This window comes from Stylophora pistillata, chromosome 10 (assembly GCF_964205215.1).
Source record: "Stylophora pistillata chromosome 10, jaStyPist1.2, whole genome shotgun sequence".
Classification (NCBI taxonomy): domain Eukaryota; kingdom Metazoa; phylum Cnidaria; class Anthozoa; order Scleractinia; family Pocilloporidae; genus Stylophora; species Stylophora pistillata.
This window is the reverse complement of record NC_142528.1, coordinates 11,888,691-11,915,393: the sequence shown is the minus strand read 5'-3', so window position 1 is coordinate 11,915,393 and position 26,703 is coordinate 11,888,691. Positions and strand designations below refer to the sequence as shown.

The 26,703-nt window shown below is 40.8% G+C and overlaps 3 protein-coding genes and 1 pseudogene across 4 annotated transcripts; 2 read left to right on the top strand and 2 right to left on the bottom strand.

The window, feature by feature from the left end:
- Positions 1-106: 106 nt before the first annotated feature.
- LOC148721815 (uncharacterized) lies at positions 107-26,643 on the bottom strand. Of its 2 annotated transcripts, none has more exons than XM_088735941.1 (2): positions 23,628-26,643; positions 107-4,138 (listed from the first exon to the last, which is right to left on the bottom strand). In XM_088735941.1, exon 2 carries the CDS (start codon positions 1,202-1,204, stop codon positions 227-229), a length of 978 nt encoding a protein of 325 aa, XP_088592067.1. In that variant the 5' UTR covers positions 1,205-4,138; positions 23,628-26,643; the 3' UTR covers positions 107-226. The 2 variants fall into 2 exon arrangements, with proteins under 2 accessions (XP_088592067.1, XP_088592068.1); XM_088735942.1 differs by having other exon boundaries at positions 107-4,135.
- On the top strand, positions 10,657-16,937 carry LOC111346469 (uncharacterized). The gene is made up of 7 exons (XM_088735950.1): positions 10,657-11,805; positions 12,191-12,661; positions 13,031-13,207; positions 13,811-13,898; positions 14,232-14,725; positions 15,037-15,315; positions 15,801-16,937. The coding sequence occupies exons 1-7, from the start codon at positions 11,305-11,307 to the stop codon at positions 16,935-16,937; spliced, it is 3,147 nt and encodes a 1,048-aa protein (XP_088592076.1). The 5' UTR covers positions 10,657-11,304.
- LOC148721816 (uncharacterized) lies at positions 11,852-20,043 on the bottom strand. The gene is made up of 2 exons (XM_088735935.1): positions 18,932-20,043; positions 11,852-18,544 (listed from the first exon to the last, which is right to left on the bottom strand). The coding sequence occupies exons 1-2, from the start codon at positions 19,441-19,443 to the stop codon at positions 17,362-17,364; spliced, it is 1,695 nt and encodes a 564-aa protein (XP_088592061.1). The 5' UTR covers positions 19,444-20,043; the 3' UTR covers positions 11,852-17,361.
- On the top strand, positions 24,924-25,541 carry LOC111336079 (uncharacterized; annotated as a pseudogene).
- Positions 26,644-26,703: the final 60 nt, after the last annotated feature.

Genomic DNA, 26,703 nt, shown 5'->3' with positions numbered 1-26,703 from the left:
TGAATAACATGTATTTACAACAAACTTTTAGTCCATAGACCAGAAGTATTTATGCATACCTTACATGCATTGTAGTATAGTATTAAAATTTTCAATTTTCATTTGTCAAGAAGAAATGTTCAGAGGTCTTAAAAACCCATATTTATTTCCAATCTTGTAAACAATCAACAATGCAAGAATCTTATTAAAAGCATTTTTAACAGACTACAAATTGTACATAATAAACTTAGTCGTGTAAAGGAAACCCATGTATGTTCCAGAAACCATTATGACACGAAACAGTCATTTGCCGCTTTGAATACTTGTAGTAAAGTTTGAATTCCTTAAACCTCGAAATAAGGACTTTTGCTTTGCTCTTCCTAGGTGTCTTCCTTCTCAAGTAACTTTTCAACTGTCCTATTGATTTTCCTGTCAAAATTCGAAACATGTAAAAAACAGAAGGCAAACATGTAATTCTGATTGAGAGGCCCTTACGATTTCCTTCAATGTCTACATTGCTCCTTAGCTCATGATTTGTTGTGGTTGAAAAGGCCCTTTTAAGAGCTAAAAAAATTTCCTTTGGAATGTCATGGGTAAACTCCACATACCACGGTCTCCTAATTCGCTGACCAGCTGACAGCCTCCTGTAGATTAAATCCAACCATGTACAGGCTTCGTCTTTTAATACTGCCCCTGTGTTGAGTGATGATTCACACAAAATGGCAAATGAATCGTTCCCTCGAGCATGTTGTTCGTAAAGCCCTTTTAGATATCTTTTTACCTCTTGTTTAAAAAGTGCGATATTTTCCCCCAGGTCACTGCATTCTGCAAAACAATTGACAGCCGAGTCTATAGCTACAGTTTTTTGGTCGCTTTCCTCATCAATGGAGTCTTCTAGCTCTTCAGTGTCACTACGAGTGACTTCTTCAAGAACATCCTCAAATGCTACAGAAGCCGCCATTTTGAAATTTGTTTTGCATTTTGAAGCGCACGTCCGCTGTCCCGAGATGCGATCACTCCGGCTTTTTTGATGGCGCATGTGCCCAGCGTGATGTGGTGGCAGAGCACATCCATCGTAAACTAAAGCAAAAACAAGCATATGACAAGCATGCTGGGCCTTTACTACCTGAACTCTCTCCTGGTAGCCATGTTTACGCCAAGCCTCCCACCTCCTTGTCAACCAAAGCATGGATTCCTGGTCAGATAACCGGCTCTGCTGGTCCATGCTCCTACTACATCCAGACTGGCAACAAACAAGTTAGGCGCAATCGAGTGCAAATTCAACCTGCCCCACCTCAGGACCCAAGCTCCCTTTCCCCTACTCCTGGTCATAGCCTGACTTTACCGGAGAAACTTCGTCCGAACTCCTTAACTGCCACTTCACCGATACCCTCTCCTCATTCAAAACAAGTGGAACCTCCATCTCCATTGCTCTTATACCCAGGTGACAGCGACACCACTTCCTCAGCACTGGAGAACACACTAAGTAAATCACACCAATCGTCACCCCTTTCAACACAAGAGACTCCATCAAAGGCATCACATCCCTTACCTGTTTTTCAGTCATGTGTACCATCCAGGACACCCCCTCTGCCTTGCACATTCACTCCTCAGTCTCCTCTCTCCTTTCCAGTCCATGACCCTCCAAGCTCCCCACAAAGAACTGTTACTCGAAGCAATAGAATAATTCGTCCTCCTGCCCGTTACTCTGACTAGAAAGTCTCCCCAAACATTGTTTTTGTTTACTTTGCAGGTGATCTTTACCCTAAATTGTAGAGTCCTTCCAGTGCACCCTGGAGAAGTGGAACAATGATATCTGATTTGATGGGCCTTTGAGGAACCACACCTTAGAAACATTGTTTGGTTGAGATGTTTTATTGATCAGTTACCATAAGATCACTATTGAGACATCCTTTTTTTTTGCTTCTTGACACTGTTACTGCTGTGGAAACTGAATGTTATTAGTTTTAACTTTCTGTTGTTTAAAGGAAAAGGCGTGTTGCCCGCCACACATCATGCATCTTACCTGTCAGTCTTGGCAGGCTTGTTTGATGTTCTATTTCATTTCGCTATTAAACTATGCGTGCTTTTATGCTCGCTGTCTGCTGTCTCTGTTCACAGCCTATTACATTACTATCACTGCACGTATATTTTTTTTTCTCTTTTCTAAATAACAGGTAATAAGCATTTCATTTTGTCAAGCTGTCCTTTATCAAAATCATATCATTCTATATTTTACTGAAATAAGTGCCACAGCACAGTTATGTCAATAGTATTTGGAGTGACTCATTTAGGAGCAGGGTTTATTAGAGTAAACACCATACTCAGAACAGTTTTTAACAAATGTGAATGGTGGTTAAATGTTTGGTTTCATATGATAATGTGGTTTTTGTTGTTGATCTTTTTGGTACCACCAGGAAGCCGAAGACTATGGTGGTACCCGTAAGGAATACTTTCGTCTGGTGTTAATGGAAATTAAAAGTGCCTATTTTGATAGTGGATTGCGAGAACTGATGAGAGAAAATTACGCCTTGATTGGGATTATCTTTGGTAGGTAACAAGCAAGTGAAATTAGCATGTAAATTTGTAAAGTGTATGTGTGTATTATAGGGACAGAATGCCCAAAATCAATTGATTAATTAGGATGTAATTCTTACAATTAAAGGACTCAGTATCATCCAGAATGGCAAGATACCTGCTTTTATGACTGAAGAAATGATACAGAGCATCTTTAGCACAAGTGAACTTACACCTTGTCTGGCAGAATTACAAGATGGATTAAGGAAAGTTGGTGTTTATCAGGTAGGGACACAAAATCACACATGCTTTCAGCATTTTCAGGTGTCTTTCCTCATGTAACTTCACCTCTGCAGATTATTGTTCTGCACGTTATAGTATGGCTTAGAGTGTTAATAGAAGACAACAAACATGACCCATAGAAAAAGGGTTCTCACAAACATTTATAAAACAATAGATCAAAGTTTTAAAAGTGCTTTTGTTATTGTTATCAGCAAAACATAGACTATTCCTCATCAGACAGTCACTCATACAGTCATACCAAGGCTGAACTCTGGCAGTGTTCTTTCTGGGTGACTATAAAATCTTATTTTTCTTGTAGAAATCATATGCTGCACTCCCTGGATAGCACTGGTTAAGAGCATTGGTGAACTCTCTTCAGTTTTTTTTGGAACACAACCTTGCATACTTGCATACTCTGTGTTGATGAACATACTTGACTATTTCGGCCTTGTAAAAATTTCCTAGCTTAAATGTGTTTTGTGGGCATCATTCAATTCTTTAGTATTTTTATCTCAACAGCTTGGATTCTGTTTCTGCACCTGTTGAGACCTAGCCAAGCAGCTCTGAATGTGAGAAAAGTCATTCATTTTTTGAACCTGAATTCAGTGAAGAAGGATCAAACAACAGAAAATTTGAAAATTGTAGTCATTCTCAGTTTTTGAAATACTTGAGAGAGGTTGGAAGTAATTAAGTTTATTTGGCATTAAATATGAACAATATTTCACATTCACACATCATGCATCTTGCTAATAAAAATATCTCACTTTGTGGAGGCAACATATATTTTGCCTCAGACAGATGTAACACAACAGCTATCACACCTGTTGATAACACAAAAGCCATGAAATGTAGTTGTAATCTTCTGTTGCATGTTGCTATTTTTATTTATTTCTAAGTACCTTGCCAAAAATCTACATATAATCATAACTTATATCTTTATCTTATATCTTTATCTAAGATTAACAAGGATCAAACTGGATCAGACAAAATATGACTTAAACCAGGAATTGAAAATTGTTTTTGACTATCAAGGATGGATTTATCATGTAAAGGCTGTAGATCTTACTTGTACAGTATCTATTTGCAATATTATACCAGATAGGTTTTTTGAAGCAAATATATTCAAATGATGTAACTAAAACAGTTGGTCATGTTTCTTTGACCTACAGGTGGGAGAAGAGCTGGTTTTAGCCTTGGCCGCATACTGCAGTTTACAACAGGTGCAGACAATAAACCTGCTTTGGGTTTTCAAATTCAGCCAAGCCTTGCATTTGTAGAAGCAACAACTTCGTTCCTTCCCTCAGCCAATACTTGCATTTGCCGTTTAACTCTGCCACGGCCAACCGTCAATCATGCCCTTCTGACAGAAAAACAGTTATATAACTTGTATGACCTAGCATTTTCAAATGCTTAATTTGGTAATGCTTAAGTAAAGCTATCACCACCCTCCAGAAAATTATGAACTTTTGTTCTTCTTCTTTTTCCATACTACAGGTCATGAAGTACCAGTAGTCTTTACAATGTAGCTGTTGTTTTGTTACAGTTGAAATGCTAAAAAATATGCAGTGCTCAGGTTTGGGGCACTTCATACAGTTTTTGCCTGTAGATTTAGGAAATGTCAGTCAAGAGATTGATCATGACTTCAGGTTATAGAATTTCTGCAAAGTACAAATGAATCTTGTTATCCATTCTGAAGTAAAGGGTAAGGCTTGCTGTACCCTTTTAAGTTCATGACTTTGTAGGTCATAAAGGCAGTTTTTGTGAAGTGCCTTGAGACCCTTTTTCTTAGTGCCTACTGCCCTTGTAATTTCTTGAAGTGGGCACAGTTAAGTAGTCCATTCATCGGTTGTGGACTGGTTTAAACCAGTGATAATAATATGAGTAACTCATACTAAATGACAATTAGGCAGGTTTGCTTAACCCTTCAACTGCCAATATCAATATGCTCTATTCTCCTCACTGTAGTCCCTGTGTATCTTGTGATAGCAGTGGTATGCTGTCAGGAGAAATAGATCATTGCTGGTCACACGCTTTTGGGGCTTAAAGGTTTAAAGTGTAAATCTAGTTAGATGTACAGCAAAACAGTTTCTTGTTTGAACTTGCATAGAATCTTGGTTTTCCAGTTAACATACTTCTGGTTAGTTGCCTTTCACAGCAAAAAAAAAAAGTGAGTGATATTTTACTCTAAACTTTCAAAGCTGAAATTTGTCTAATCACTCACATTTCCCCTGTTGTTTGGAAATCAAGATTTTAATAAGGTTCTACAAAGAATCACCAAGGTTAGTTTCCTTTGTGTCTTTGAAAAACTTCAGCTGCTGTTTGAAAGTCTTCAATTCCATGGTTGAAGGATGTGTATGTTTTTGAATAACGTTCAGGTTTGCAAGGCCCATCAATTTCAATTACCAGCGGACAAAACACTGGCCTGTTGTGCCTGTCTTCATCATCAGTGACAATTCCTTCTACACCATAATTATTCAGATCCAACATTGAGACATCTGGCCCAGGATCTTGCATCTTGTCCAGCCAACCACAGCTGAAGTGGACTAGACCTTATTGTCCGAATGCCATGGCGAGACCAGGCATTTTGCCCTATTTTCAATTTCTTGTTGATCTTAAGTAAATATATGAAGTGAAATGCAGAAAGATGAACGTCACTTAAAGGGTCAACGATTTGGTTGTCTTCCATGAAGTAAAACAGGTCATGATAAAAACCCAAAACTCCTTCATACACATCCCTCCATAAACGTTCTATGCGTTCGTTATGGATGCTTTTTCCTGTAATCATGCTATCTCGGTTACCCCCTCTGTATTCAATAATAAAATCAGCTATGCTAACATTTTCTAAACCCTCGTCACTTCGAACCCTACTTAGTATACCAAACTGATGAACAGTATCTAAAAAGCATCTGAGAATAGTAGCAGCCAAATTGTTACCAGTGCACTCCAGCACTACGAGCAACCGGCTGAATCCGTCTATTCCACCTACAATAACAAAATTCCAACGAATCAGCTTGTGATTGGTATCAATTTGCCATAACTCATTAGGACCCTTCACATTGTACACTTTTCTTTGGAGACGTCCTTTTGTTTGTTCCTGGAGACCTAATCCATCTACTCTGTGTAAGCTATCTCTCAACCGCATTCGTTGAACCTTAACCCCTTTTTCATACAATAACTGCTTCAAGAGTACCTCACTGCAATGTGGAAATTCTTCCGTTGTTTCATGCACTTGGTTATCAAGTTCCTCGTCAGATATGTTGGAAAACTGTAATTTGCTTAGTCCATAAAGTCTCATTCGGCGGTAAATTGTACTTTCAGATACTGACATCATATTAGCAATTTCTGAGATAGGGAAGTCTTCTTCCAAATAACGTTCGAGCACTGACTTTGGAATATCGAAAGCAGGAGGTCCCAGAGCACTTGGAAATTTGATTGGTTGTTCTGCACCAAACGTTACACAGGCTATTCTTAAAGTCATTATGTCGCACCGATTTTGTAGGACAAGTTCCTTGAGTTCATGCAGGGACAGTTTAAAAACAATGTTAGACGATATTTTTCCTTCTTCAAACCAATATATCAAACCGTCCAATTTCAATTTTCTCAACACCGAAGACATAGTCAACATGGTCGTCATCATTTTGTGATTTGTGTATATACGTCATGTTTGCTGACCGCAGATATCGCCAATTCTCGTCCCAGAGCCACTCGCTGACCACGTGATCAATCGAAACGGTGCGATCTGGGGACCAGTCTCACGAATACAATGTGAGCATGTGCTTTGGAGTAGTTTAGATAACCAGATATACTGGCTCAGCAAATACCACATTGCAAATGCACCGAATATAATGCTGTATGAACCGAATCGCTGAGCACCAAGTAGCAAGTTGTTTGCACCGAGTAGCAAGATGTTCGCACCAAACCAGATGCTAAACTGACCACAAATCAGGTGCAAACTGACTATGTAAAAAGCACAGAGCATGGCAAACTAGTCACCGAATATAAAGAAAGCTGCAACACTAAAATTGATCCAAGCACCGAGTATAAAGCGGTTAGCAGTGGGTATAATGGCTTTCACACCAGGTATAATGTGGAAAGTACCGAGTACCTTGGATAAAGAGCCGAGTATAAGGTCACTGGCACCAATTATAGCAACCAGAGCACCGAATATCACGATACAAGCACCAAAGATGATAAGAAAGAACCACGGATAAGAAAACAAAATATCATAAGACAGTTATGGCGCTCCATACAAGACGGACTAGATTGAAAAAACTAAAGCAACATTGACGATTGAGGCCACAGTGCCACGGGCACCCCACTGTCGGTGGAAGAAGCGACGACGTCTGCTCAACGTCAAGTGCTTGAAGAAGATGCTCGGATGGAGTTTCAAGCGGGTCTTCACGCAAGTGATGACATCCACAGCACCAGGCATGGAGTTATGGAATCGAAAGTCGTTACGAGATTGCCAGACAAAGAATTTACAGAGGTTGAGAAGATACACGAACACATGAGGGGAGGCCCTCAACTCGTTAAAGTAGAGACTAAAGCATCCTCGGAGACCCAGGGGCTGCGAGTCAATTTTAAGTTGGGGCAGAAGAGCCCCTGGGGACATTGTCTTACAAGACTAGTTCCAAACGGTCTAAGTCGTTCTGGCATCTGATTGGTGCCAGAAAGTCTTTGTGTTTTTCTGCCCAAACAGAGTGAAGTAAATAAATAATAAATAAATAAATAATGATTTAACAATGGACATCCACTGGGTGGCTATTCTTGTCCACTGTTCCAGATCGAATTGGAATTTGGAATGTTGGTTTTTGCGGAGGGAGGAAAACCGGAGGACCCGGGGAAAAACCCTCGGAGCAAGGACGAGAACCAACAACAAACTCAACCCACATGAGACGCCAGGTCTGGGAATCGAACCCGGGCCACAGTGGTGGGAGGCGAGTGCTCTCACCACTGCGCCATCCCTGCTCCCCGTAAGTATGCTTTAGAGTCCTTTCGTGTGTTTTAACATGGACATATACAAGACGTTCAGTTGCTTGCCATGATTGTTTGGGCCGTACGACGAAGATTTGCTATTGGTGAAAAGTTTCAGTCTCAGCACACAATGTAAGAGAAAACGATCAGATTGTCCGCAAAAATCTTACCGGAAATTATACTGAATACTTTCGCAGGTATCACAAGAGAACGTGTTTAAAAGTTTGCAACGTTCATATTAGACACGATGGTTGCAGGCATTGATATGTGGAAACGTTAAACAAGATTTAAGCTTAAATCTTTCTAGATTTTTTGTATGATTTGCTTTGACTGAAACTTTGACTGAATCCTGTGAAGTTATTCGTCGCACGGGCCACGCAGGTATGTCGAGCAACTGGCGCTTTCACTTACGTAGCTTTCTGTGCGCGCCAAAATCTCATCTTCACTTTGTTGTAAAGTCTTTCACAATATGGCCAAGTTTGCAGAGAATGATAAGTTCATGGACGACCTCCAGCAAGCGCTTAGAGAAAGCTTAGCTGTGTTTCCGGTTAGCTAATTAAAATCTGAACAAAAACTTATTATCGAGAACATCGTGGGAAGGAGATGTTTTTGGATAGTTACCAAAGGGGTTTGGAAAGAGCTTAATCTTTCAACTGCTGCCTAGAGTGTTCAAATTCTTGAGCTTGAAAGGCCACGGATTCTCTTCTAGTCCCTTGGTCATTGTCATTTCACCTCTTTTGATGATTGTTGAAGACCAAGTTAAATACCTTTGATCACTGGGAATCAATGCTGCTTTCATTGGGGGAAAACAAAACCACAGACCAATAAATATTGGATGGAAAGGGCAGGTTTGCTTTATTGTAAATGTCAGCTTAGTATAGGGTCATCTACCCACAGCTAATAAACAAAAGTTTCCACGCTTAGCTTTTCTTTTTTTTTCAAGCGAAGATTAGATTAAATTTTGGCATGCACAGAAAGCTGGGTAAGCGCCAGTTGCTCGACATATATACCCGCGTGGCCCGTACGGCGAATAACTTCACGGGAATCAGGCAAAGTTACAGTTACAGCAAATTATACAAATCTAGAAAGATTTGAGCTTAAATCGCATCTAACATTTAAAGCTACATATTAACTAACGCTTGCAACCATTATGTTTTGTATGAACCTCACAAACTTTTAAACACTTCTCTTGTGATACCTGCGAAAGTATTCAGTATAATTTCCGGTAAGATTTTCGCGGAAAATCTGATCGATTCCTCTTACATTGTGGGCTGAGACAGAAACTTTTCACCTCGAGCAAATCTTCGTCGTACGGCCCAAACAATCATGGCGAGCAACTGAACGTCTTGTATATGTCTGTGTTAAAACACATGAAAGGACTCTACAGCACACTTCACTCTGATTGGGCAGAAAAACACAAAGAATTTCTGGCACCAATCAGATGCCAGAATGACTGTGACCGTTTGGAACTAGTCTTGTAAGACTATGTCCCCATGGGCTCTTCTGCCCCAACTTGAAATCGACTCGCAGCCCCTGGGTCTCCAAGGATGAGGCCAAGAGAATACGACGAAGAAGCAGAATGGGAAACATGGGGGAGAGACCAAACAACAACGACTGTAGCCAAGAAAAAGACACTCTGAGCCAAAGGACAGAAGAAAAAAAAATGCTCCGGTGTTTCCACTGGGGCACCACAGAAGCAAGGTAAAGGTACAGACAGACCAAAGGAGACCAGACGCTGTGCAGTGTAAAGGACGCCGTGCACAATCTTCCAACTGAGGTCGGTGACTTGACGGTCAAGATGGAAAAGGGACAGGGAACGCCACGTGGCCGGCCAGTCCAAGTTCCCGTATATGGCATTGAACTTCTTCACACAATGGGGTGGTACCATTTTCACAGACAGCAAATAACGATAACACAGACTAGTGGACATGTTTAAAACAGAAGTACAAACAAGGGGGTAGACGAGACATTGACAAGAGATTGGGCCGAGGGGGAAAAGGAGCCATTAAGGGTCCGCTAGGCTAGCAACAAAGATTTATAGAAGGGTGGCAAGACCCTAGGATTGAACGAGAAAGGACGTGAAAAGACATCAAGGGGATAGACACCAAAATGAGACACGAAACAGGAGGACAGGGAGACACACCAGCCAGAGGGTGAGGAGACGAATCTCCGCACCCTCTGATCAAGAAGAGCATAGACCTTAAAACGAACATCCACAATGGAGAAACCACCAAAGACAGGAGACTGGGTCACAGCAGAGCAAGAAACAAGTTCCCGCTCGCCGGACTAGAAAAAGGAAAAAGCCAGTGAAGAAGGCTCCTTACACACCCAAGCCGGCATGTGAACGAGGGAAGCCACATACCAAACCCGGGAGAGTGCAAGGGCGTTGATAACGAGGGCCTTGCCACGGAAGGGTAAGGAACGCGAACATCAAGACTTGAGAACATGGTCCACCGCATCAATTCGAGGACGCCAGTTGTCTTCCTTGAGGTTCCCGGGGCCAATGAAGATGCCAAGGACCTTCAACTTGGAGGACGACCAGTCGAGCAAGACAGGAGGGTCAGAACGGTCACCCCAGCCCCTAAGCCAAAGGCCCTTGGACTTAGCCAGATTCAGCTTGGAACCGGAGGCATTTTCGGACGTGGTAAAAGCTTCAAAGGCAGCTTTAATAGCGTCGTCTGAAGAGAGCACCAAGGATGTGTCGTCAGCGTACAGGACAATCGGCGAGATTGGACCAGCTCCTGGGAGAGAGATGCCCCGGATGCGAGGGTTGGAACGGAGATTCACCGCAAACACCTCAGCAACCAGGACATACAGAAGTGGTGAAAGGGGGCAGCCTTGCCGGACACCACGGGACAGATAGAAGAAATCCGTGAGATGACCATTCACGCTGACTGAGCTCCATCCTCGGAGACCCAGGGGCTGAGTTGATTTCAAGTTAGGGCGGAAGAGCCCCTGGGGACATTGTCTTACAAGACCAGTTCCAAACAGTCGCAGTCGTTCTGGCATCTGATTGGTGCCAGAAAATCTTTGTGTTTTTCTGCCCAATCAGAGTGAAGTATGCTTTGGAGTCCTTTCGTTTGTGTTAACACGGAGATATACATGAAGGTCAGTTGCTCGCCATGTTTGTTTGGGCCGTGCGACGAAGCTTCGCTCGAGGTGAAAAGTTTCAGTCTCAGCAAAGAATGTAAGAGAAATCGATCAGGTATTGACCGCGAAAATCGTACCGGAAATTATGCTGAATACTTCGCAGGTATCACAAGCGAACGTGTTTTAAAGTTTGCTAGGTTAATCGTATAAAGCGTAATGGTTGCAGGCGTTAAATATGTTGCTTTAAACATTAGACGAGATGTAAACTTAAATCTCTCTAGATTTCTCGTAGAATTTGTTGGGACTGAAACTTTGCCAGTCCCGCAAAGTTATTTCGTCGCACGGGCCACGCAGGTATGTCGAGCAACTGGCTCTAGATCTCACGCTTACGTAGCTTTCTGTGCGCGCTAAAATATCTCCTTTGGCTAGTTGGTTAGGTCAGGTTCAGGGTTATTTACGATAATGAATAATCCGAGTGAAAATTTTTCAGACCGTTGTCGAGTATGCTCTTTCGTTTTCATCAACAGTAAGAGAAAAAGAAATCTTAATGGCGAGTTTTTGAAAATATTTGAAGAAGTTTTCAGTCAAAAGGTTCTACCAGACGATGGGCTTCCTCATGCAGTTTGCGACTCTTGTCACTATAGAATTGAAACTTCATGGAAACGGAATTATAAGCTTAAGTCTTCAGCTGTCGTCCCTGCCGAAGCATCTTTGAAGAGGACACATCCCCTTTCTCCACTAACATCGAGTAAAGAGGACGAGCAAACGGCCTCCAATTTCAACAAAAAGAAGGGCTTTCGCATCCCATTCGAAAATTTGCCAATAAGGCCAAAGCCACCATCCTTGGTAGTGTCTGATACCAACAAAGAGGCATCGGTAAAAATTTCCCAGGAGCAGAGTACCCAAACAAGAAAATCGAATTGTTGCTGTTTCCAAGTTTCTACTAAAGGAACATTTGTCGAGGTATGCACAGATGCGATACAACCTATGTTGAACAAAAAGAAAAGCAAAGCGTGGAAACTTTTGTTTATTAGATGTGGGTAGATGACCCTGTACTAAGCTGACATTTTACAAAGTGTGTCATTATAGTACCTCAATAAATAGCCAGATATAAAACAGTTGCCACTACTATACAATAATCTCTGTTTTCATTGGAAAATGAGAGAAATAGCTAATACAGATGCAGACACGCCCCAGCATCAAAATGCAGCCTTGAAAACTTGATAAAAACTTAATACCAGCCCTGCCTACAGACATGTACAGTTCCAATAAGATTTATGGTTAAGTTCCTTTTTGAATGTTTCCATAAATAATGTATTCAATAACCTTACCCATCTTTCACATTCAGATTGTTGTTCATTACTCCCAAAAAACCATTTCAAAGGAACTGCCAACAAATTTGCAAAGCTTGGGGATTGCTCTTTGCAAGGCTAAGACCACATCAGCTTTTGCTTCGGCAGCTTTTAAATCCAAACAGTTGCGCAAGGCACTGATCAACCGCTCTTGCTTGGAGTTGGACAAGGAATGCAAGAAAATTGCAAGGAGAAAAAAGTCAGTATTAAAATGCAGTTCTCTAGAAGATCTGAAGAAATTTAAATGGTCTAATCTAATGAAAGAGTGGAAAAGGGAGGCACCTATTCTGTACAAGGTTCTAAGGGCAATTGCAGTGTCATCCCAGTATTCCCAGAAGAAAATGCAATCACTTAAGCCTATAATCGGATCTGCTGGTGCAATGCTATTGAAGGCAAGAAATGCGCAAATGTCTGCTGTTCATCATCTTGTTGGTCTTTCTCTCTTCCTTGGTCGTACAAGAAAAAAGGTTTGTTTGAAAACATTTATTCCACACTTTCCTCATTGCATGATTGCCATTGTTAAATTTGAAAGCAAAATTGTTTTGTTTACAATAAATTATTCTTATCCTAGCAATGTGAAGGATGATTATCACATGCTGGAACTTAAAATATTGCTAAGTTTAAAATATGACTTAAGTGTAGGTTCAAAATTATCTCATTGATCAATGGAGAGCATCTCAGCTAGTCACTGCTAGTGAGCTAGTCAGAGCATCTCAGCTAGTCAGCATCTCACCAGTGTCACTGGAAGGTGACAGACTCCAAAAAGAATGGTATGCCTTTGTCACTGCCTGGAAATCAATCATGCACACAATTTGGACTCATTTCCATTCATTTAGGGTTTCAGTCGACTTCAGAAGCTAGGCATGTGCATGAGTAGGAAGAGCACTGATAGAAAGATCAAAGAGGCTGCACAATACTACCAGAAGAAAGTCAAGTCATGGAAAGCTTCTATAGAAATGGCAAGAAACACACTAACCTCAGAGTCCTCAATTTCATCTCAAAATCAACAACAGGTACAGTTTTAACTAGATTATAATTAAATACCTTTTTAATAAATACTATTTGATTGCTATGTACATGAATTTTTCTTACCAGTATTTTGATTAAAATTAATAGAGAAAACATATTTCTGAATCAAGGTTTTGCAAAATAGTCCCTTGTATTTAAATTGCTTGAATAAACTAAGAGAAGTTGAAGAGTTCATAATCATGCTTGGACAATTAAGAATTTTACAGTAAAAAAATTATGAGCAATGCTCATAGTCCCAAAAATTTCTCTTTTCTACACAACGTCCTTATTTAGTTATCAGCAGCAGGTGCACATACTCAAGTTGTTATTGTTGTTGTTTTTTTTGTTCATAAATTTACACCTGTGTGTGATTTAGTCACTGTCTCTTTGGGACCATTTTGCAAGATCTAGTTCTTTCAAGTGTCATGGGACATTTACTTTGTGGTCCATGTTATTCATCAATAAACAATGTTTTCAGGTTAGAAGTTTCAACCAAGGTTTAACATCCATTTCTTTTGACTCTTAACCTTATAATTATTTGTGAATTAGGCAAAATCAGTTGAAAATAAAATGAGTGTAAAAGGTAATGGTATATGTCCTCCATGCAGGGTTCAGCTGTTTCTCAGACTCATTTAACTATTCCTTATGAACAGAGAGTGACAATGAATGGCCCTCGCGATCGAGTTTATTTCAGTGGTGAGTAGAAAAAAATATTAATGATGTTCTCAGACACACATCATAACATTACTTCAAACAATGTCACTGATGCAGATGAGACTTGAACGTTACATATTAAAAATTAGATGCCCCTTCCCAGTTTAACTAACTGTGACACAAATAGGGAAATTCTGCTCTCTCATTGATACACCACTGCATGTCACCTTTACTGAACTTACTTGTTGCTATCTACTTCCATAATATATTTTCTCAGGCTAACTTGTACTTTATCTACAATCTCTGAAAAGCATGTCACATCTAGAATACATTAAAACTTTCTTATTGGAAGTTTTTTTGTTGTTATTATATTAGTTGATCCTAGCAGTGCTTCATCAGTACCAGAGTACACTGATAGCTGCAGTGATTCATCAGAAATATCATTATCTGAGGCAGAAGAAGGGGAAACAGTCATGATGGAAAACCTGGAGATAACTTCAGACAGCAGCAGTGATTTGCCCATTGATTATGGATTAAATGGAGACAACCTTGACTGGCAGAGAAGGCCATCCATCTATTCTTCACACATGGGCACTGAGTCTATCCATTGGTTTAATGTGCTCTGTTACAAGAACAGAGTTAGCTGCTGGGATTTGGATGATAGTAAGCCAATAAGACCTGTCCTGGATTTACCTAATTCAAGCTTCCTTCCCTCACTCGAGGAACATTCAAATCTACGTGCAGACTACATTATTTTGGTGTTGCGTATTCTGGTTAAACACTGCAACTACTTTAAACAGTTTTCAAGAGTTGTTCCAGGTCATATCCCTCACCAATTCAGCAAGGAGATGAGAAAAGAAACTCACGTAGTAAGTCATAAGAATATTAGTTACAAAAACGTTCATCCATAAATGAAATGAACAAAACTGCCAGAAGTCCACTGTACTTGTTGATCAACAACAATTTAAGGGAGTTACTGCATTGCATGATTTTATCACACACTGTTTAGGAGTAATAATTTAAGACTGTCAATGTTCTTGATGTTAAAATACATATTAAAAGTTGCATTTTAACTATGAAACAATCAAATAGTTCTCGTATCATTTCTCATTATTGCTTTCTGGTATTGCTATACACTGTTTAAATTTATTTACCGAGCAGTTTTTTTATTATTCAACAGATGCACCTTGGCCTCCTTGAGAAGAATGAAAACAAAAGCCATGAAATGCTTGAAATCTTACAGCACTGCAACATGGAATATGTGCCAAAGACCAAAGAGACCAATACAGATAACCACTACAAGATCCTCCACAAAGTCGCATTTGGTGGTGACCATTTAACAGTTGAACGTGGTATTAGTGCCACTGCAGCAGTTTCTGACTCAGACACCCCTTTTGAAAGGCTTGAAGGACTTATCTTGAAGCATGAGGACTTTCATTGTGAAATGAATGTGCTCCAGGTTGGTTTTTATTGCACTAACCTTTTCCAGCTTTATTATTAAATCCTGGTGAAAAACTTGCAGAGATATTACTTTCTGCAAGAGCTACTATTAGGCAACATATTAAAACAACAACCAAACTGGAGGTGAATAGTCACCAGGCCATGAAGGGACCCAGTAAATATCCAGTAAATTGATTAGAATGTACCACAAAGATACCAAAAAAAAGGTGTATCTCTCTATACTGAAAAATAGTCAGAAATGAAAGTCTTGACATGAGATTTTGTCTCATCAGCAGCTAAGTGAATAGTACTTGCTATTCACTTCTGAACATTTCAGCTGTAAACAGTCAAAAATTATTTTGCTGCTGCAAATCAAATTTCTGCCACCCAACCTATAGACTTGGTGCTGTTTGTTTATCATGTTGTACAGATTCTGAAATAATTCTGGTCATAAGTAACAAACATGTAATTCTAGAATGTAATTAACTTTTTTGTCATTTTTAGATGATTTTTGATTATATGTACAAGTCACATAGTGCAGGAGACCCAGGCACATTGTTTCACCTTAAATGCAAACTGAACAGAAAAGATGTTGATGAGAAGGTGAACAAATCTTATCATGGATGTGAGTCATTCTTTAGTACAGTTCTAGATGGGTATGTGGTTTATGCCGCCATCGAGTATTTTGGAATGACAACTCCAGATGGAACTCCTTCCAAAAATGCCCCAGGTCCAGAGGGCTCTTCCCTGTTTGAGAAAGTAGGAGAAATGGTAGACAAGTTTGTACTTCTACATGTTCAGCCAGAAGAATTGCTGTTAGAAGATGCATTACAGAGTCAAGATAACCAGTGTCAGCCAAGGTACAAATGCAGGTATCCAACATGTGAGAAAGTATATATCTATGAAAAGAGGCGTGATAACCATGAATTCAATGTTCATGGAATCAGAATTCAAGAGCAAAGTCCAGACAGGAGCCCACCAAATCCAGCAAAAGAGGATGGCATATTCAACTACTCCCACAACATTCTTAAGACAGGACTTCTTCTGAGAGACTTCCAGGATTCAGTAAAAGAAGGAGATGGTAGAAGAACAGAGTACATTTGGAAGTTCCTGATGCTGATGTTTAAAGTGTGTGGGAAGACAAAATATGCCTTGGCTGCCATACGTCTGCATGCCCAGCTCAATGCACTTCTGACACCCAGAGAAGCTCATTCCCTTAGATGGAATCGCACCATTAACCTGAAAGGTGGTATAGGGAGAAATCTAGCAATAGATCAAGTGATGGAACACAATATCAAGGAAACAAAAGAGCTTATGTATGCACATGGAGCCAACTTAAACTTTAGTTCTGCCCAAATCTATAGCAGGGCATCAACTCTAATCAAAGAAACTATTTGTAATTTTGACCATGAAATTGATCTGCAGAAGCAGTCTTCTAAACACAAGAGGAGAAAGGATGAAGACATTTTTGAGGTTGTTACAACTTTGCAACAAGTGAATGCTTTGAAAGAAATCCCAGGGAGAACACACCAGGGAATAGGAACACTTCCCAAAGACCCAATTTCAGCTCTAGATTTTAAGGATCTTAGTATCTGGATAAACAAACATAAGAAAACCTGGGTCAATCCATACCAGGATTGAACTACCTACGAAAGGGACCTTGACCTGGCGCTCAGCACTACTAAGGAAACTCCGTAAGGGAGCTGGAGGCAGTTGCTGGAAATGGTTAAGGAGATACATTTAAATGATGTGCAACATGCCCAGCTGCCACTGCTGCAATTTAGACCAAATCTATGGGCAACCTTACTAAACTTTATACCAATGGCTCCTTTAGGAGTCATCAAGTTAGAAAAAGTTATATGCTTTTGAAGCATATCCATGTAATGCCAAGAAAACAACAACTTGCATCATACAGGAATGTTCTGAAACTCCTGAGAGACCAATACATGTTTTAAAGTAACAATCTTCGTTTCGGAATGTTTTAACAAATAATCCTACAGTACCTAAAATTACATGTGTAAACTTTCCTGTATCTTAAAGTAAAATCCTACTCATCTGGTAATAATTATTGTAGATCGTCAAATACTCTTTTGAGACAATCAAAAATCTTGATGGCATGGTCAGCATTCCATACAGAAAGTGTCTCTAAAATACTTTCCACAGAATTAAGTTTATCACAATTATCAATTGTTTCATTTAAAAGACTGTCTGAGAAACAAGTGAGTTGGTCAACACTAGAATACAGGCAGTGCAGATTTGACTGTTGAAATTCCTGTCTCATTTCTTCCTGACATTCCTTGAGCAGGCTCCAAAGTTCTTCTTTCTCACTTTCTGTTACATCTCGTACATGTAGGTTTGATGTTGGTTCTGTTACCTTGGGCATGAGGAAAGTCATGCTTTCTGTGTTCCCTTGACATTCTGTCTCCCCACACTGACAGTCATTTTCACAAATGTCACAACATAAGTGTTTTGGAATCACTTCACTGTTTTCACCAATGTCATCAAAAAAAGTAAGAATGTTTTCCCTTCGACAAGTTGTACACTTAACAAAATCCAGCATCTCTGGTTCACAAAGTCGAAGTTGATGACCATGAAAGAGAAGTAATGCCTCAGAATTTGCCCCATCCCTACCTACTCTGCCAAATGCCTGCACATATGCTTCAATGGTGTTTGGAGGACCGTAATTAATAACCCGGTGCAAACCTTTCATATCCACTCCCATACCAAGAGCACTGGTTGCAATGATGATTCGAACACTGCCATGTGGATGTTTCAAAGACGATATGACATGCTGCTGGATTTTTAATGTAGTTCCACTGTGATACATTGCAATCATCCTATTTGCTGATTTTTTCAGGGAACTTGTGGGCCAGTAGGCTTTATCTTGTAGGGTGTTGATGAAAAAGTTATAAAGTTCTCCACAAGTCTGATAATTTGTGACATAAATCAAAGTTCTTGGACATTCAACCCCTTTTGTGCTAACCTCCTCAGCCAACCAAGAAAAATTACGAACAATGTCACTTGTTACCTTTTTAACAATCAATTTCACATTCTTCCTATTTGGGCTGACAATGATTTGAATACCTTGTCTGAAACTAAAGAGCTCCATGATTTTCTTTCTGGTGGCTGTTGTAGCAGTTGCAGTCAAGGCCAATAGTGGAACTTCTTGTGGCAGAAGAGACCTTATTTCTCCAACAAGGCCACACCACTTACGAAAAGGATCTTTCTTTTTACTGGTATTTTCACCCCTGACAAGGAAAAGGTTGGCAGCAGGGTCAGGAAATGGAGAAAATGGCTAAGCCTGTGTTTCTTGCTAGTAGAATTTACCACAATATAGTTGTCTAATTCAGCCTAACTGCTTCACACACACCAAATACTCTTTCCATTCAAAATAATGTTGTTGATTTCAGTCAGATTATTTTTTTTTTCAGAGAAGGTAGATTTTAAAAAAAGCATGTGTCAGTAACATTTGTTTGCATACTTGTCACAGACTACCTCTGTACCAACACAAATAAGTTTTGTAGTTTTTCACTTCTGTGCTAATCTTCAGCTTCAAAAATTTGCATCTGTTCAGTGGAAGGGGCCTAAACTATTTGATATGCGTTGTATGTTAAACTCAGGGTCAATATACTTACCACTGAACAGCAGTATGAACTTCATCACAAACAACAGCAACAGTATTCTTTTGATAAAACGATTTTGAAAACATTGCCCTGAACTTTTCATCTCCAATCAAAGACTCTGGGCTTCCATACAATAAAGCAAACCCGCCCTTTCCATTCAATATTTCTTGGTCTTTGGTTTTATTTTCCCCAATGAAAGCAGCATCAACTCCCAATGATCTGAGGTATTTAACTTGGTCTTCAACAATCGACAAAAGAGGTGAAATTACAATGACCAAGGGACTTGAAGAGAACCCGTAGCCTTTAGAACTCAAGAATTTGAACACTCTAGGCAGCAGTTGAAAGATTAAGCTCTTTCCAAACCCTGTCGGTAACTGTCCGAAAACATCTCTCCTTCCCACAATGTTCTCGATAATAAGTTTTTGTTCCGATTTTAATTCGCTAACCGGAAACACAGCTAAGCTTTCTTTTAGCGCTTGCCGGAGGTCGTCCACGAACTTAACGTTCTCAGCAACATTGGCCATATTGTGAAAGACTCTCTACATGGTGAAAAGATTAGATTTTGGCGCGCACAGAAAGCTACGTAAGCGTGAGATCTAGAGCCAGTTGCTCGACATACCTGCGTGGCCCGTGCGACGAAATAACTTTGCGGGATTGGCAAAGTTTCAGTCCCAACAAATTCTACGAGAAATCTAGAGAGATTTAAGTTTACATCTCGTCTAATGTTTAAAGCAACATATTTAACGCCTGCAACCATTACGCTTTATACGATTAACCTAGCAAACTTTAAAACACGTTCGCTTGTGATACCTGCGAAGTATTCAGCATAATTTCCGGTACGATTTTCGCGGTCAATACCTGATCGATTTCTCTTACATTCTTTGCTGAGACTGAAACTTTTCACCTCGAGCGAAGCTTCGTCGCACGGCCCAAACAAACATGGCGAGCAACTGACCTTCATGTATATCTCCGTGTTAACACAAACGAAAGGACTCCAAAGCATACTTCACTCTGATTGGGCAGAAAAACACAAAGATTTTCTGGCACCAATCAGATGCCAGAACGACTGCGACTGTTTGGAACTGGTCTTGTAAGACAATGTCCCCAGGGGCTCTTCCGCCCTAACTTGAAATCAACTCAGCCCCTGGGTCTCCGAGGATGACTGAGCTCCTTACATGACTATAGAAGAGTTCAACCCAACTCACGAAAGAGGGGCCAAAACCCACGGACCTTAGCGTAGATAACATGAAGCCCCAGTCCACCCTGTCAAATGCCTTCTCTTGGTCTAGAGAGAGAATGGCAGCCGGGCAACCAGAGGACGACGCAAAGTCCACCACATCATGGAGGAGAGCCACGTTCTCACTGAGGTACCACCCCGGAACTCCACATGTTTGGTCTTTGTCTACGATGAGATGAATAACCTTCAGAAGACGGTCGGCAATACATTGCAAGGCCATCTTGTAGTCGACATTAAGTAAACTGATGGGCCGCCAGTTCCACAGATTGAGGTGGTCCCCCTTTCTGAAGGACAGGGAAATGACACCACTGTGCTGAGACAAAGAGAGGGGACCATAGAGAAGACAGGTGTTAAGGACGGAAACTAAGTATGGACCAAGGACTTGCCAGAATTTAGGATAGAATTCACAGGGGAAGCCGTCAAGGCCAGGTGACTTACGGCATGCCATCCCATTGAGAGCTAGAGTGGCTTCCTCAAGGGTGATGTCACCTTCCCATAGTGTGGATTGGGTCTCAGAGAGCTTGGAGGTAAGACCCCCAAGGAGACGAGCCTGAGCAGCGGGGTCAGTAGGAGAAGCTGCTAAAAGGTCGTTATAGAAAGACAGAAAGGAACTGCAGAACTCGGAAGGAGATGAAACGATAGTGCCATCACTCTGTCTCAGTGCAAATACCCACCTTTTAGCTGCCTGTTTACATTCTAAACGGAAAAAATAAGCAGATGAGGTCTCTCCCTCCTCCACCCACTGAGCACGAGAGCAAACCTGAGCACCTTTGGCCAGTTGTATGTCCATTCTAGCGAGTTCAGCCAGGGCCACTCGGTAGGGATCGATAAAGGAAGTCATGCCTGTGTCGAGTTTTTCGCAGAGATAGTCATTAAGGCAAACCAGCAGGGCTCTGTTTTCAGACGAAGCCTTGGACTTGTTGATGCAGAAGTGGATGGTTAAGCCTTTAATCAGTTTTTTGCACACGGTCCCACCACTTCTCCAAAGAGGGAAAGCGGGGGACAGTCCGACGCCATGACGCCCCAGGCGTCTTCTACGAGGAAGACATAGACTGGGTCGTCTAAGATAGACATATTAAGCTTCCAGAAACCAGGACCAGGAGGGACAGCGTCAGGAAGAGAGATTGAAACGCTAATGCCACGATGATCAGAAGAGGGACAGACAAACACAGAGCAAGAGGAGACAGAAGGAACCCAAGCGTAATGAATGCCAAGAAGATCAATTCGAGAAGAACGACTGCCGTCCCACCTGAGCCAGGTGAAGCCAGGGGAAGAGGGATGGAGATATCTCCAAATATCGGTAATGCAACACACATCAAACATATGACTGAGAGTGGCCGAGCTCTCTCAGGAGGAGTCCGAGGGATCAGAACCACGACGATCAAGGGCCCGGTCAAACACACAGGCAAAGTCACCGGTAAGAAGGGTAGGGATCAAGAGATCAACCTTGAGATGGAGGTCCTCTAGGAAGAGGTCCCGAGCAGGGTTGCGATTGGGGGAATACAGACATACCACACGAAAGACCTTATCACGAAGAGAAAATTCACATTGTAGGTAACAACCATCATCATCACACCACGAGCGAATTAAAGTCAAAGACGGACGGTAAAGGATAACACAACCACAGGAATGGACAGACCCAGGGGACAGAACAGCTGAAAAACCAAAAGAGGAAAACCAAGAGGAACTTTCAAGAGAAGTCATACAATGAGTCTCCTGGAGGCAGACAATGTCCGACCTCACAGGAAGAGATAGCAACCACTGCACGAGACCGACTCTCTTGACCGGATCCCTAATCCTGCTACAGTTTAAAGTGAGGATGGAAAGAGCCATCACAACACATAAGAGAAGCATCATTACTTTTTTTTCTTGGCAATACAACTGGCATTTACCCTAGCGACAGCCAAAGGGCCCGCAGGCAAGTGAGGAGTGCCCGGGGTCTACTTAGCTGAACACCGTCTAGGAGTCGAAGAGGAAGGCCTCTTGCGCTGGTCAGAGGCCGGTGGCATTTTGGCATCTTGAGACTCAACTATGGAACCTCAATCATGGGGTTCATCTACATTAGGCGAGGTTGTATTTTCACTATTTGCATTATGTATATCTGTATTATCTACATTAATGATACCCACATTATCTAAATTAATTTCACTATTACCAGCGCTGGCCTTACTATTAATTGTTTAACTATTTGTATCATTTAAGTCATCAACTTTAAGTTACCCTGGATGTCGGACACTGTGGTACTATTGACCTCGTCCAACTGACTGAAGTGATCGTCCTACAAGTTTACGCAGGACTCCGCTGGAGTGTCTAGGTCACTAGGGGGTAGGCTAGCACCTTGACCAGTTGCAACGTTAATGGTTGGTGGATCTAGAACGACCTCATTCAAAAAACCTTGTAAATCAATAATTGGGTTTGAGACTGCCTCTACCTCAATCTCCTCAGTGACAGCCGGGACGAGACCCCGTTAGGCAGAAAGCAAGTCTTTGCCTGGATCACATTCCATTGCAGCACATTCTGGATCAGGTGGGGTGGGTAGATCAGCCTGATTCACATCGTCACCGATGGCGGAGGTGGGATACACACCATCCGCAGTTCAGGTTGATGGGACGAGATTACCAACAGCAACGTCCGAGGGTTGCTCCAACTCGTTTCCCGATGCTACAACATTTGGGGCGGGAGGGGCTGGGGTCTTATTCTAGGCATTAGAGCAGTCCCAAGCGTAGTGTCCAACCTTATGACAGCGCAGACATTTGCCTTTGTCAGGGCATGCTGTAGACTTGTGCCCCAGCAGAGGGGCTAGCCGCGATACCAAATTTTGCACCAAATCCCCTTAATCGATACAAACCATGGGATTTCCTTTGTGCGTACCATTCAGACTAGCCTTGAACCAGTGGACGCATCAGGTAAGCCAGGCCAAACCTGGTGTCTGACGTGTTTCACAATCTCAAGCCTCGATAAGGCGGATGCCACTGCATCACTGGGCCATTCAAAAGGGTACCATGAGACTATAATGGTGCTATCCTATGGTGGTGGGGGCGGGGAGGCTGCATAACCGGGCACTTGACCCCATTGAGAACCACCAACCCCTGTTCCTCAAAAAACAGCTTTGCCACACCCTCTGTAAAGGTAACTCTGGCTATACGGCCAGGACATTCTTGAATAGAAAGCACTTTGTGCTGTGACTATGCTTAAAAATAAGCATTGATATATTGGACCACATCTGTTTGGGACATTCCAGCTGGGAACCCGATACAACGGAAGTCAATAGTCTTTTCTAGTGGCAAGGCCATGGAAAAAGAAAAAAGAAACGAGAGGGCAACACCCAAAAGACCCCACAGGGTTTATTAACCAAGTTTGGACCCAACGAAAAAAAACAATGTTGGATGGGTGACGAACAAAAAACAACTGTAAAGTTTTCCCTCCCGGCAGCTACTCGCTTGTGCAGAAACAGGAAAGACAAATACTTACGGTTGTCCGGACCACAAAAGCTTCTGGCTGAGGAGCCGACTGACCCCAGCAAGTGGAAAACCCACGTCAAATAAGTATGAAATGAAAAAAGGATACATGCAGGTGGTTACAAACCCTAAAAGAATAAGTGCTGAATTAAGAGTACACATCTAAGAGCAAATACTGTTTTGCATGATGACAGATTTTATGCAAAGACATCTATGTACATTAACATGGATGAAATCAACCCACACTTTGAAAATTTTTCAGATTTCTGGTTAAACTTACAAGGTATAGAGAATGTGCAGTATCAGTGGTATGTCAAACCCTACTGGGGAGGTGAGGGTAGAGATCAGTCTGTTGCCAGGCACCTCTGACAAAGGACCTTGAAAGATGTCTAGCAAATGCATAATTAACTGTAGTTGGTGTCAGCCAAACATACAGTATCCGCTAACAGCTCATTTTCTTTGGTAGAGTTTGTTGGCTATTCAGAACTTTCTATCAACACTTGGTTGAGAAGTAAAAACTACCTTACAATTCTCAGTACTGAAAGTGACACAAACTCTTGGAAAACTTGTAACGACATTCTCAGGCACATACGATTTCCAATTATCTCACTACTCTGGTCCCTATTTAAATTATTGAACATTGCCTGGCTATTGAGCCTTACTTAAAGGTGCTTGTATAGTATCAGAAGACCCTTACAATCATCAAAAAGTTGATGGAATGTATTCCTATATGTACAGATAGGAAACTAGATGATTTTTTACCATACAAAAACACTTAAAGATCACATGGAAAAGCATGAATGGCCATCCAACTGCGAAGCAGCAAAACTACACCCTGGGATATGGTGTCTCAGAGACTTCACTAGAAGGCAAGATGTTGAAATTTTCAAAATTCAACATGCTCTTGCTAAGGGTATTTTGCCCGATATCCGTATTACGGATAAAGTGATAAATGCAAAGTCTCTGAATGAGGAAGACTGCCAGAATATGAAAAAACTTGGCCTGGAATCTATGTCTTTGGCAACCCATGCATCGTATGAGCTCAACATGCAGAGACGCCTGCTAATTCGATCAGATATTGGTAAAGAATATGGATCTCTCTGCTCTTCCCAATTGCCATTTACTGAGATCCTCTTCGGGGATGATTTGCAGAAACACCTCAAGGACATTGGGGACCAGAATAAAATTGGAGCTAAGATTACCCCAAATGATTACAAGCTGGGGATTTTTAGGCTCTAATTTGGCCAAACTGACAGGCTCAAGTAATGCATCAGCAGCTAACTTCCAACTGGCTATTCTCTAACAAAACATGGTGGACGCTAGTTCAGTGTTTTTGAATACTTTTCGTGGTGTGCTTGTAGTTGCAGAAGCTGAACTTTCAGGCAAAGATGGTCAAATTAATAATATGAGCGAAGCCCTAGATGATATAAGAGGGTTGTTGACACCAGTTTCGGTTCGACACTTCAATAACCGAACCGGATTTAACCACATCTTGAGAGATTATTTTCCAATGTTTCAAAGGCAAGCCATGGATTGGCTCAAGACATCTCAGCGATGAATGTCTCCACGATGTTCCGTCAAACACGCCTGGCAAGTAGTCGTGGAGGAAAAGCTGCACAGAGAGCTTTTTCAAATTTTGGAAGCTATTGTTTCGCAGACAAATTTCGGAGTTATAGCTGACCGAACACGAAAGAACTGTGTGTTTGCTTTCATCTCTCATGACAGAGTGAGAAAGGTATTTTCTGATTCTACAGATCAAAATCTGAATAAATATACCTAAAGAAGAATTAAAGGTAACAAGCGCGTAGAAGCAATCATAAGTTCGGAAAAACAGTTTGGAATAAAATATTCGTACAGAAAAGAATTAACCACCATTGATTTTCATTACGGCTACTGGAATGAGTATGACTGGCCTCAGCATGTGTGAAATGAACAGTAACTACCATCACTCCTTTCAGTCTAATACTTTCAATATACTTGTTTTCATCTGAAATATATATTTTCTATTTTTCATTTTTAAAGTACCCATTGCCATAATTATATTGATATTGAATTCAAAATGTGTGTCCTTGAGGAGGAACTCAGAGACAATCATATACATATATCTTTTTAAAATTTTGTAATCAACTATCGTAATAGTAACATTAAAGACATTAATAATTTCTGATGGCAATGCATTCAGCATGCAATGTTTTGTAGATTAATGAAAAATTGAAATAGTAAAGTATCTTTTGTAATCTCTGAATATATCTTTAATATATATACATCTATATATTACTGTAAACTCTTCATATTGATATTCAATGCACTACTGTATATTAATGAAAAACTGAAATAGTAAAGTACCTTTTGTAATCTCTGAATATATCCATAATATATAAATATATACATAAAGTGTGACTTGATTTTCGTAGAACAGTGCTCAATACATAGAAGTAGAGCGAAGTATATATTAAGGGAGGAAAAAGACAAGTAAACTACAAGTTCATCCCAAGTACATTTTATGTCCCATTTTTTGTCCCATACATTTTATCCTTTTATCCATCTACAAGTTCAAGGGATGAACTTGTAGTTTACTTGTCTTTTTCCTCCCACAATATATATATATACATATATATATATATATACATATATATATATACATATATATATATATATGTATATATAAATGATATATATATATATATCATTTTAGATGCAAAGCTCATCACCTTAGTTGTGATTTGAGCACTCTCGCATGACAACATGCCTATACTTGGTCCCACAAGTGTAGCGCCCAGGCAATGGTTTATTCCAGAGCTTGGCCCAGTGTCTGCACTGCACTGACGAGACCCACATAGGTCAAAACAGTGTGCACCCTGTCTGCAGTTATATATATATATAAATGTTAAAAACCTTATCCTTGGATCGGAGAGTGCTCTACAATCATATGGAGCTTTGTAAACAATTATTTAGGAAAATAAAAATTAAAACTTGGTACTACAGATCTGTTTCGAAAGGATAAAAAGTCCTCTCTCGTCAGGTGGTAGACTCGATAGACAAGAGAGGACATTTTATCCTTTTGAAACAGATCTGTAGTACCAAGTTTT